This window comes from Poecilia mexicana, unplaced genomic scaffold (genome assembly GCF_051168715.1).
Source record: "Poecilia mexicana isolate PSO_F unplaced genomic scaffold, ASM5116871v1 scaffold_2, whole genome shotgun sequence".
Taxonomy (NCBI): Eukaryota; Metazoa; Chordata; class Actinopteri; order Cyprinodontiformes; family Poeciliidae; genus Poecilia; species Poecilia mexicana.
Window position 1 is genome coordinate 17,269,581 of NW_028263371.1, and position 13,182 is coordinate 17,282,762.

The 13,182-nt window shown below is 42.4% G+C and overlaps 1 protein-coding gene across 6 annotated transcripts in view; it reads left to right on the top strand.

Moving 5' to 3' along the window:
* Nucleotides 1-13,182, top strand: part of dgkh (diacylglycerol kinase, eta) — a 62,923-nt gene that overhangs the window by 25,980 nt on the left and 23,761 nt on the right. For all 6 annotated transcript variants that reach the window (XM_014986767.2, XM_088012159.1, XM_088012150.1 and 3 more), the window contains 5 exons: nucleotides 3,924-4,028; nucleotides 7,604-7,736; nucleotides 11,668-11,774; nucleotides 11,960-12,085; nucleotides 13,014-13,116. In XM_014986767.2, the coding sequence (XP_014842253.2) occupies nucleotides 3,924-4,028; nucleotides 7,604-7,736; nucleotides 11,668-11,774; nucleotides 11,960-12,085; nucleotides 13,014-13,116 (574 nt within the window). The remainder of the gene's footprint in view (nucleotides 1-3,923; nucleotides 4,029-7,603; nucleotides 7,737-11,667; nucleotides 11,775-11,959; nucleotides 12,086-13,013; nucleotides 13,117-13,182) is intronic.

The following is a 13,182-nucleotide window of genomic DNA, read 5'->3' on the forward strand; positions in this document are numbered from 1 at the left end:
ACAGTAACCTAATAAAGATTTTGAGTAATTGTTAAAGGCTCACCTGGGTGCTCTGTTGAAGAGGCAGGTGTCATTCTTTGTCTCTATTTAGGTGGGTGATACAGATTTCAGGTTTTATCACAATGTTTTGTGGTTCTCTTGTGATGAACGTGACAATAAGAGCGATTTGTTTCTTCTTTTTTAGCTAACTGTATGTTTGCGATTGAGTCACAGCAGTTTTAGCCCCACAAACACAAACACTTCACTTGAAAAACATCCACATGTGTAACAACACGCTTCTTATTGACACCAGTCACATGAAGAAGTGTGATCTGCGACACGAAGCTGCTCACAGTAGCTGCATTGAATCTTATTTTCAAATTTATTGATAGCGCTCATTGAACAAACAGTTGAGAAAATAGATAATAAATAACAGTGCGGTGAGTTTTTTTGGGGGGGTTAAGCGACATTAATTGTAATTTTTTTTTTGGGATGTTATGGAAATGCATACCATAGACACAGCTGATATCATTACTCAGCTATGTTCTTCACAAATATTAATAAAAAACGCCGAACTGAAAGTGTTCTTTTTCACAGCAGCTTCTCTCATTAGATTGCTGAGCTGCTAAGTTAGCCTCTTTTTGGTGCCACTTGTTCCTGCACAATGCACACTCGTCTGACCCATTCATCTCTGAAGGTCACTCGTCGAGAGTGCTTTTCTACACTTGAGGGATGCCTGGCACCATTTCTTTTTTTTTCAAAACAGCCATTCCCAGTTTCCCCTGGCAACCAGACTTATCACCGCTCCGTTCCACACGTCGGACACACCAGAAAAGAAGCACACATACAGGAATGCGTGCCGTGCACGCTAACATTCCTGGTTGCTGTTCAGAAGTGAGGACGAATTGTGATGACCGAGAAACAAAAGAGCGACTTCTCTGAGGAGCAACAGAGACAAACAAGGGGGAAAGGCGGGCGGAACGGCGCAGCCTCTTGTGCATTGTTGCCGACTGAATGCCTACATTTTCTGCTCACATGCACAGACACTGAGCTGCGTGAATGGAGCGTCGCTGTCAGTAATTCAGGAGTCGTCGTCTCCACTTAACAACGGAGGAAGAAGGCTAATATCATTAGTTTTGTTACCAAATGAGGGGGAGGGATGACAAAAACACGCCTGGTGCTTAAAAACCTCGTTTGTTTTGAGACGTTTTTAAGACTTTCCTTTCCGCTCTCAGGTAGATCAGGTGCTACTGAAAAGTCGGTTAACAGAAGAACGAAAGCAACCGATAAATCCGAAGAGTTTCATTTCAAAAACACTCTTATCTTCAAAAAGTCGCTGTCAGTGGTGACGCTGTGGGCAGGAAGGTTCTCCAGTCACAAATCTGAACAAGCCTCTGACTGTCCGCTGACACGCAGCAAAGACGATGTTCTATGCTGACAAAAAGAGAAAGAAGGATCAACTTTTAAAAGATTGTGTTCATTGGGCTCAAGAGATTGAATGAAGTTTGAAAACTTAATAAGTTAACTTGGATAAACTGAATTGAATTACTTATGACCGATATATTTAAGTCGGTTCACCTATTTTCTTTTTTCAGCGTGTCCTGAAAGTTGTTGGCGCCGCTTATCCACCTCATTTGCTTTTGCCGCTCCTCTTTAAATCTCTTATATAATTTAAAATATATCAGCTGCTTAAGATAGTTTGAAATGTTAACGATGTGATTCTTTTGTCTTTGTTTGAAAATAATAGTAGCTCTGACGCTCACATATAGTGATGTCACATTTGTTTCCTGTATTTAAAAAACTGACTTGACCTCTGACAGCATTGATAAACATGTTTATTTGAACCGACTTGAGAAAATGAGTCTAATTTCGATTTCAGAATTATAGCTCGAGTAAAACTAATAAAATCTGCTCCAAAATAGAGTAGGTTTTGTAAATTGTTTTTTTTTTCCGTGTAGAAACATATTTTGAAGTTCTAGAGAAGAAGTCTGAATTATTTTTGGGAGGAAAAAAAAGCAGAGTGTAAATCAGCCGTATGGCTCTGATTGGTGCATCTACGTTTGTGTCAGTAGGGAACTTTTACAAACACGGTCACAGTGCAACCAGAAGGTAAAAACTCTGAGGATCACAAGAATTTTAATCCTTACTCCCCAATAAACTGTGGCTCTCACCAGGCAACCGGCCTGCAGGCCCAGAGGGTCCAAAGTGGAGGAAGATGTCATAAACGCCGCGTCACACAGGGGAGTTTTATGTAACCCTGCTCTGCCATATGTGCGTTCACACATGATTTCCTCCTGGTTTGCACTGCACAGCTTGTGACTTTGCTATCAAACAGACCAAGTGTTCTTCGGGAGGCTTAAATGTGTTGCTTACAAATAGATTACTGTATATTTTTTGAAAGTTAGTTTTTTTTTCTCTAAGTGGCGCTGTCTCTTTCAAGGCCGTTTGGTGTTTGTTTATAATCGACCGTGTTTTCTGATCGGGGTTTTCTGAGGCACGATGGCAACATGTGGCTTTAAAGCAGATGGTTAGCAAGTGACCTCCAGCATGCAGAATGAAAAGCTAACACTGACACACACACACACTCACATACACACACACGCAGACACACACACACACACACACACAGTATGGTGTTTACCTGCTGTTTTCCACACTTTCAGGAGAGCCTCAGGTGCAGCTTCAGACAAGGCGCTGGTCAGGAAGCCAGGGGTTTGTTATGTGTGCGAGTGTGTGTTTGTGCTGCTGGGTAGGTGGACTACACACTCCCACATTTATCCCAATTATTGTCACAAAGGGAGTGTAATTTAGAGAATGGACCTCCAGAGCAGCTGAATCTGTGCCTTCAAATTATTGTAAATAGTCATTCTTGAACTGCATGTTGGGAAATCAGTGATCTCTATGAGGGAGACCGAAACAAAACACAAAACGACAGGCAGATATGGTATTAAGATTGTTTATTGACTAAAGATTAAAAGATGTCAATGAAGCTGAAAAATTAACGGGGCAGTGTTATGTAAAATCCATTTTTATTTTTAGCTTTACAACTTGTTATAATGTTATTCCCTTGTCAAAAACATTGCTAGAGTGATTAATATCTCATGGCAACCATTCAGCTGTGCAAAACGCTTGGTGGAACCTAGCCCCGCCTTCGAGGACGAAGCTCCTCCTCTGAGCTGCAGTTTCCAAGCTTCCGCCTCACAGTGCAGCTCCTTCAGACTAGCCAGCAGTGATTAGCAAACAGTAGGTGGAGCTGAACATCCTCCAAGCTCAGTGATTTTGCTGAAGCACTAAGTATTCAAGACATTCGGTGAAGTGAAAAAAGTGTTTCCATTGCAGTTTTGCCAAGTACATCTATTTTGATGCCATCGAAAAACCACCTCATCCTAGCGACAAAACTTTTTATCAAAAAACGTATTTTTTTACGAAACTGCCCGCTAAGCAGATTTATTTTCGTACTTTCAATTTGCGTCATTTTATGGTCAACGGCTAGTGTTTCTGTTCTCACTGCTGTGCAAAAAGGGAAGCACAATCCAGAGAGAAGTGGCAATGAATAAGTGATGTAGCGATGAACGGAGGCTGAATCAGGCGGCCCGTCTCCAGGGAGCGTCCTTTAAACACGCACTAATGATCTCCGCCTGCCAGGACATTTCTGCCACAAAGGGCGGACGCAGAGAGAAGGTTGGCAGGAGGGAAGAAAGCTGCCAACTCTAGAAGGTGTGAGTGGGCTGGAGTTAAAAGGAGTTGGAGGAAAAGAGGGAGGGAAGACAGGAGGAAGGTGGGGGCTCCTCATCCTCTCTCTCTCTCTCTCTCTCTGTTGGCTCAGAGGCACCGCTGGGCGGAGGAGGGAAGGCGACGGAAACGCTTCCCTCTCATTCCAGCCACAGCACCGTCCGTCCGTCCGTCTTCCCTGGCTCACAGCATCCCTGCCTCTCTCTCTCCAGGTGATCACCCCGTTCCGTAGGCTCATCCTCTGCGCCGAGAACAGGAAAGAGATGGAGGACTGGATCAGTTCGCTCAAGTCCGTCCAGTCCAGGGAGCATTACGAGGTAAGGGGCACTTTCTAAATTAGATCTGAGCCTCTTCCCCTGTCCTGGGGTTTCCAAGACTCAGAGCGACAGCAGATCTGACGTTAAGGCGTGTCCTCTCCGCTCGCGGGACGCTTCTTCGGTTGACAGTTGAATATTATCGGGGGGGGGGGAAACGGGATGAAAGCCGTAGCTTGTTGCAGTGAAATCTGGCTTGGTGTGTGGAAGTTCAAAGATATTCAAAGTATCACATGGATCTGGTGTGCTCACATGTGCATAAACTATGTGGGGAACAAATAAAAAAAGGATAAAGGCGTCAACAGTAAATTTAGTTTTCCAGCTGCTGCCTCACTGGATCCCATCTCCAGCAAACTTGCAGCACAACAGTTGCGTCCTATCTGAGGAGTTTCTCTGCACACACACACGCACACACACACACACACAAAGAAAAAAAAATCAAGCCCCCTTGTGCGGAAATCCCTGCTGTCAACAGAGATGTGAGCGCTGACGGTGACAGGTTGTGGCGCGCTCAGGGCCGGGGGACAGGAGCACAGGCGCGCGGCGGCTCTTATTTCAGAGGGGAAATCTTATATAAGACCCCCCCTCACTGCACCGCAGTGCAGCAGCAACCCCAGAGCTGGCTCGCCACGAGGAACACACATGTACACACGCGCACACGACACACACAGATACACACACCGAGCCAAGCTGCACGGACCAGACAGGCTTTGATTTAAAAGCGGTGCTGTGAGGATGTCCCATTTAGCAGCACCTGTTACAGTTCCACTTTACAACAAAATAAAAAAAAAACAAACTGGGATGGGGGGCTGCGCCAGCTGCTGCAGACGCAACGCCCACGCTGGAACGCTGCGCCGCTCGCATCACCTCTGCTGTGGTCCCCAACCTCCACATGCACAGAAGCTTCCAGGGGTCCGGCCGCTCCTGCAGAATCACGGATCACACACGTTCAGGAGTCCTGATGGAAACGCTGCTAATATCAAATTCCAGGCCTTGGGGCCAAATCCAGCCCACCGTACCTTTTTCTGTGACCCTCTAGATTCTGAGACATGTAAAGAGAACTTTCAAGATAACAGTTGTGTGCTTAACTAATATTTCATCAACCAAATCAAAGTAGTTTTTAGCCGTTTGCTGCCAATTTACATCAATCATTCCCTCCTGTTTTTGTGATTACGCAGTCATGGAAAATCATGTAAAATCAACAGATCCCCACACTTTGTAGCGCTGAATTTATTGTAGATTTTCTGAAAAAATGGTCAAAAACTTTGGGTCTAAGTGTCTGCTTACTAAGGGTGGGCATTATGGACTTGATTTTTTATCACAGCATTATGTGGAATTATTGTGATAACAATAAAAGTGACGATAAGAACGATTTATTTCTTCTTTGTCATGTAAATCTGGTTATGGATGTGACTACATGGTACCGCAACCTTAACTCCAACAGCACAAAAACTGCTCTTAGAAAAAAAAAATGTATATGTTTCTTTAGATCACTAGTCACATAAAAATGTGTGATTTGTATCACTAAAATGCATTTTTATCATATTTTAAAATTGATTGACATTTATTGATACCTAATGAAAAAATATGTGGAGAAAATAGCCAATCTAACAATCCCTACTATACTGATAGATTTGGGGGGGATAAATAAAAATTCTTATTATGATCAGAAATTTATCATGATACATGATAAATGATAAACGATACGATACATGCCAGCCCCTGCTACTTACTCCCACCTGCAGATGGCAGTATTTCCTTCTTCTACTACTAAACACAGCAGTTCTTGCAAATATTTCTAAATTAGCACCACAAGATCTGTGATTTTGATTACAGAAAACAAACAAACACGAAAACAATCTCAAAATCCTGGAGGGACTGATGACTGTGAAAAAGTGTTCATTATTATTTAAATATAAGTAGTACTTGTCAAATGCATGCACAGCTATTTATTAATATTTTAACAGTTTGCTACTGGGTTTTATTATTACATTCTGGCACAACCAGCCCTTGGAGAGCATTCATGATCTTGATGAAAATGAAAATGAGTTTGACTCCCGTGTTCTAGTACAACGTTTTTCTTGATTGAGGTGCAGTTATTATCTTATAGGAAATACTTAAAAGTAAAGAAAGAATTGACAGAAGCTGAGTTTGTTTGGAATTGTTTCACTTTTGTGTCAGAACTTCATGCTTTGTGATCTTGGAACACTGTGTGTGTTTTTTTACTGCCTGTTCTCATTCTCAGCTTGTCTGGACACCCGGTCAGGATTCTGTTCCATTTCTTCTCAAAGGTCTAGAAAATCTGAGTTCTGCCTTTGAAATCCAACATGGCTGCCTGCCACAAATCTAAAACATTGTAAAAGTTGCGTCATTTCATGCAGTAGCACACACTAACACACTCATAGGTAACAGTTTAATGGATGCAAATTCATCCTCGTTATCAATATTATTACAGATTTTTGTAAATGATGGTGATTGATTCCACTGCTGCTAGTCCTTGAAATCTGAAAGGTTAGTAAGACATGAAATAGAGAAACTTTGACCATTTCAGATTTGTCCATGTTTCCTTGAAAAGTCTTTAAAAGTCTTCAATTTATGTATCTAAAATTAAGGCCTTAAAAAGTTAAATGTCACTTGGCCTTAAATACATCAGTCACATGTCTTAAATGTTGTTGTAGCAGGACTTTTTAATCTAGTATATGTAGTTTTCTGTCTGGCAAAAGTTTGAGCTACTGCTAACTAGATGCTAACATCTAGTTAGCGGTAGCTATTTATGTTTTTTGGATCTGTCATGGGTAAGTGTAAGTTTATTGCCAGTTGACTGGACGTTTGTTTTTGCCTCTGGCTCACTTGCCTGTGCACATTCTGTGCACAAAATGTCTTTTAAACTCGGCACCGTGGGGGTTTAGGTTTTAGGGAACATTGAAGTGTGAAAAGCACAAAACTGCTCATAACAGCCACATACATTTCCCATTTCCAGAAATGTCAAAAGTCATGCTTTTCTTGATTGTAATTCTTTCGGTCTTAAATTCAATTCAATGTGTTGTTAAAAAGGTCTTTAAAAAGCCTTAAATTTGACTTGCATTGTTTAAACTCGTCATTTGAACATCTTAACTAACCGCTATGCTACATGGCGCCCTTCACTGGTCGAAATATCTCAACTTTATTATGTGGTTCGTTTAAAACGTGTGGATTTTAACGTCGTTCAAAATCTTTATGCGGTCGACTGAAAGCAGCCGAAGAAAGATAAAAAAAAATAATCGGAGGTCCACTATGTGTCAGCCTGCATTATAAGATGTAATTTAGTGCTTGCACGACCAATACGTCATTGTGTGCTGCAGCTCGCTAACTAGCGACACTCCGCTGCAGAGCAGCTCTCTGTGCATCAGACGGTGATGGGAAAGGAGCAGCCCATGCGTTAAAACTGAGGGGAGGGTGGGGGTGTTGGCAGAGTGTCGCCCCATGACAAGCTGGGAATGAGAATGTGTTGATTGTTATCACTTAGTGCACTGTGCTTGCTCTTCTCTGACTGTTTTTTTCTCAGTGCTGCCAACCTGTTTTAACTTCTCCTTTGTCAGACGGCACAGTTTAATGTGGAACATTTCTCAGGGATGCACAACTGGTACGCCTGCTCCCACGCACGGCCCACCTTCTGCAACGTCTGTAAAGACAGCTTGTCTGGGGTCACATCTCATGGCCTCTCCTGCGAAGGTAAACACCACAACACTTCACATGCTGACACTCGACAAAAACAAAGTAGGGTTATTGCTTTCTGTCTTTTTTTGTTTCAAATGTGCATATTTTGTCACAAAAGGGTTTTTGGGCGAATGTTTTGCACAACACGAAGAGTCTTGGCTGAACTGTGCAGTCTTAAAGGAGCAGTGTTGTGTAAAATCAACTTTTTGGAGCTTTAGATCATTTTATAATGATGTAAATGATGTATATTATAATATTGTGATTCTTTCATGCATGCTTCAGAAATTCTCTATTCAGTGTCATGACATAGTGTTTTACAATGTTTTACATATTAATATATATGTAAAACTTTTTTTTTTTTACAAAACTTTCATAGATGCATTAAAAAAAGTAAGTTGGCCTTAAATATGTCAATCACCGGTCTCACATTTTGTTGTGGCAGGACGTTCTGATCTCGGATGTGTCGTTTTCTGCTAGACAAAAATTTGAGTCACACACATACGTCTTCATCGCGCTTGAGGCTGCTGCTAACTAGCTGCTGCTAACTAGCTGCTGCTAACTAGCTGCTAACATACTACAGCTTTAAGGGTGTGAATACTTTTGTGAGGCCGTGTATTTTTGGCAAATGACATTCCAAACCTTCGACATCAGTCTATGCACCATAAGATTTAGCATGAAAAACGCAGTCGGCGGTGTCCAGTAGCACTACAGTGTCCATATTAGATTAGTCTTTATTGGGCCCTGGAAACATCACTTCAATTTCCATACACAAAAATGAGGACTCCCAAATTACCCATAATGCTACCTTGCTGGTTACGAATGTCATGTTCTGTCGTTGTAAACTCAGGATCAGCTAACAAACAAAGCCCTCCTGCAGCCAAAGCAATAGTTGACTGCAGGAGGGCTGAGCAGCAGCAAACATGTTGGCTAACAAACTGACTCCTCTTAGTGGCTCATTTTGGCATCAGATCTTTAAGGACGGCCAAGCTATTGACCCATAGCTACTTTGGCAAGGTCACTGCTGCACAAGACCTTTCAAATCACAAAGAGGAAGAAGGTATTTATATTTTTGCTAAAGTCTGCAGGAAAGCAGCCGATTAGGTTTAGTGAAGCCAGCGGTAACCCAGGGAGCGCTCTGGGCTGTGGAGCGGGATGCCTATCACAATCACGGCTTGAGGTGCAGGAGCAGGAAGGTGCCGGCATTAAAACTAAACATGCCGTGCCGTATAGCTTTCATGTCATACTGTGTGTTAGGTAATCATTGACTCGGTTTCTCTTTTAGCATTCACACCATGCCCCTTTGTCATTAGCGGAGAGAAAACTGCTAATCTTGTGGCTGACGTCATCCCTCTTCACCTTCTCTGTGAAGGAAAGTGTAAGGTGAGGTGTTGAAGGGAATCAGGCTAACAAGAGAGGATGAGATTTTTCTTTTTGCTTTCTGTTGGTTGGTGTTACGTGGCATTGATGCGCAGCAGAACATTATGAGAACCATCGGCATGTTCCTCATGCTATTTTAGCTAACTTTTACCTGTGAGGTGTAGGAAGGTGCATCCATCCAGTATTAGAGGACGAAACCTAATTTCTTCTTGGTTCTCATCATCATCATCTCCAACGAGGTCAGGTTTGGTCCATAGCACATGAGAACTGTCAACTTTGTAAAGGGGCAGTATTATGCGTTTTCCAGCCATATAATGCCATTTTATAGCACAATCAAGTAACTGTGTTTTCTTCAGTTGTTATGAAAGCTATATATATATATATATATATATATATATATATATATATATATATATATATATATATATATATATATAAATGACTCAAAAGAAGTGTAACATTTAGCATTTTAATTTTTAAAGACTTGAAAATGGGCTTGTGTCTCTTTAAAGCCTCTGACTGCTTCTAAAACTCCACCTTCAGGATGTCATCCCAACATGGCTCCTTTATTAAGCTTGACCTGGCACTGAGAAGTTCCACTGAGAAGCAGCTTCTATAAACAGCTCAGTAGATGCGCAGGTCCAGCAGATGTTTGCTAATTGCTGCTGGCTAGTCTGAAGGAGCTGAGTGGGGGAGAGCGAATCTGAGGCAGAAGCTCACAAGCTTTGAAATTGAAGAGCAGCTGCGCCTCGAAGGCGGGGCTAGGTCCACCCAGGCGTTTTACACAGCTGAATGGTTGCCATGGAGATTAAAGGATTTCTCAAACATGCATGAAAGAATCAAAGCAGCACTCCAGGATTGTTTTATATGGGAGAATAACATTATAACATGATGTAAAGCTCATAAACAATTCTCTTTCAAAGTGTACTATTATTTGTTATTAAGGGAGTTAATACTAATAGATAAATAGATGACGAATCTCCTTTCGTCTTGTTTATCTCTTCTTATTAAACATATCGGTCCAGAAGCAATAACTTTAGATGTGGCCTAAATCACACAACGCCCTGTTTTTGAAGACATGGCTGGTGCTTGTGATATAATGAAAATAAGCAAAAGGTAAGTGCGTGACAGCACAAACGACAAATCAATAAAACTGGAGGAAAAGACATTACTAGGAGAAAATGAAGCAGAAAAATGTCTGTCAAACTTCAAGTGCAGGCAACCAATCACATCAGAGCAACACAGCTTAAATTTCCCTTCGATTTCCTGAGCAGGGCAGTCAGCGGGGATTGATTTGTGCTACCTACGTCCTCTGCCCCTTTGTATTTAATACACAGACACTCACAGTCCCAGAGACGGCATGTGCTTCCAGTCTGGTCTGTGTGGACGCCTGGCCATTAACAGTCTGTGGTATCATGTCCCCTGAATTCTCTTAATGTTCTGCTAATGCTCTCTAACAGCATTTAGTGGTAGACGAGATTGAAACATTGATTGTTACCCCCGGATATGACTTGGACTTGTAGTATCTGTGTTGTCTGCAGAATGACAACATTGTGTGTGCATGTTTGTGCGCGCGTGTGTGTGTGTGTGTGTGTGTGGGTGTGTTAGTGTTGTACATGAGCTGAGTGGGGCGGGTGGAAGGAAAGTTCCCCAGAGTACGGACATTATTCATGAGTCTGCTAAGAGCTTCGTCTCTTCTGGAGAACAAGGCGAGAGCAGTCTCTCTGTTTGGGGCGTGTAGGTGGGAAATGCTCATATTTTCTACTTGCCACTCTGATCGGTTAATCACTCCAGACGGTTTCGACGCGTTCAAAGTTGGCGCAAATCTTCGTTCGGGTCCAGCGAGCCTTAAGACACAGCTGATGAACGTCAAAGTCATTTTGTGACAATATGAAATAAATTAGTTAAGAGAGATTATGTTTTTCACTTTGCCCGTGTCAGAAGGGTAGGTTGTGATAGCCCTCGTGTTTCTTTCCATTAAAGCAAACAGAAGACACGCAGCTTGGCTTAGCTGTCTTACAGCTTCTTAGCTCACTCCACACGCATATCTACAAAAACATGTTCTGCATTGGTCCGAATGTAGAAGGAGAGCTCACACATAGAAACATCACCAGGTGAGAGACCAGAAACAAACAAAATCATCAATACACATCTAAATGTTGGCCTTTTTTTTTATCTAAAAATCTCACTAGTTACAAATAACATGTACAGCGTAATACATAAACAATCAACTGAAAATAAATTCAGACCAGTAAAATAGTTATTTGATTGATTTGACATTTTCTGACAGTAATCAAGGCAGCAGGTCTGTTTTCTACAGTTTTCAGTTTAGTTCTGCTTTTGAGCCACAGGTTTTCAGTGCTGCACGAATAAAATACATTCACAAAAAGATGAAACATGACCCCTGCATCATTAATATTTCACCATGTAGAAATAAAAAGCGGTTTGTGTTATTGAAGCGTCTGCCTCCAGACATATTGAGCTGAAGTTTTACTGCAGGCCGCTGAGTGACAGCCCCTATAAAGTGTGGAAACCTTTTCAGTCCTGTTTGTGTTTCTGTGTTTTTCAGTGTGCAAGTTCAAAGCCCACAAACGCTGTGCCGTAAGAGCCACTAACAACTGCAAATGGACGACCTTGGCCTCTATAGGGAAAGACATCATTGAAGACGAGGATGGAGTGAGTTGGTTTGAAGCAACTTCTTACTAACTTTTAAATATAGAGCCATCACAAAGTATTTCACGTTTCTTTCATTTAACGAAGGCAACCTTCAATGCCGACCTGTTGTAAAAAGAATGTCTCGACAAGAGAGGCATTTGTCCCGTTTTGTAACGTGTGTGTGTGTGTGTGTGTTAAACCTCCAGATTGCCATGCCTCATCAGTGGTTGGAGGGCAACCTGCCTGTCAGTGCCAAATGTGCCGTGTGTGATAAGACATGTGGCAGCGTGCTAAGGCTGCAGGACTGGCGCTGCCTCTGGTGCAAAGCCATGGTAAGGCATCTGTCACACCGTCATGCTGAACGCAGCGAGCATGCAGAGGAGACTGTGCGTCTGAAGGAACATGTTAGATTGGGCAGCGCGGGAACGTCCTAGCATGATTTTCATCTCAACCGTACGCTTGTCCTGAAGCGCAAGCCACATCTGCAAATCACTGCGCACAATGACAAGCTGAAAAACGCAACAACACGTTAAAAAACACAAAATCCAGTTTAGAAAATGGGTCGACGTCAACAAAACGGAAGAGGTAGGTCCTAGTGGGAAACCTGAGACATTGTTGGCCAGCCTGCATGGGCCCCATGCGGGATATGGTCAGGTGTGCTGGCCGGGTGACTGGGCGACACCACCTTTATCTGTAGAACCAGATGTTATGCTGGCTTTAGGGCATTCACTGAAAATATAAATGTTACCGGCGATGCAAATGCAGCTACCGCTATATTTAGAGTCATTAGAAGAAAAACTGTTGTTTTTCACAGTGTGGGAAATACGTAGCACTGTTGCTGCCTTCCTCTCTGCCTAAACAGAGAGGAAGCGAATTCAGGAATAATTTCTGGTCCCAAAGCCAAAAGTGTTGTCGCCCAATCAGTGATCTCTCAGGTCTTCCCACTGAGCCTTACTTCGTGTGTTTGGTTAAAGCCGTTGTGTTTTCTGAATATGTGTAGTTTTGTTCAGTGATTAGTTGACGTAGCTCGGTTCCACCGTATATAACTCTATAGCTTGGAGGTTGTTTTAATATTTTCTGCTTACTGGAGCAAATATTTTTCAGCAAGTAATTTTTGTTCCAATAAAATTACAAATGCTCTAAATGAGTCATCTTTGGCATATCAACTACTCCTCCAATTGCAAGAGGAGTAGTTGCTGTCCGTTTGGTTGATTCTGTAGAATGTCAAACAATGTTTTTTTCTTTTATTTCTTCCTCTAGGTGCATACAGCCTGTATGGACCTGTACCCTCGCAAGTGTCCTCTGGGTCAATGCAAAGTCTCCATCATTCCCCCCACGGCGCTCAACAGCATCGATTCAGATGGTAGGCACCGACTGCGCACGCGGTAACCTGTACACTAACTCACTCTGAAGGGTCGGGGGTCAAAGT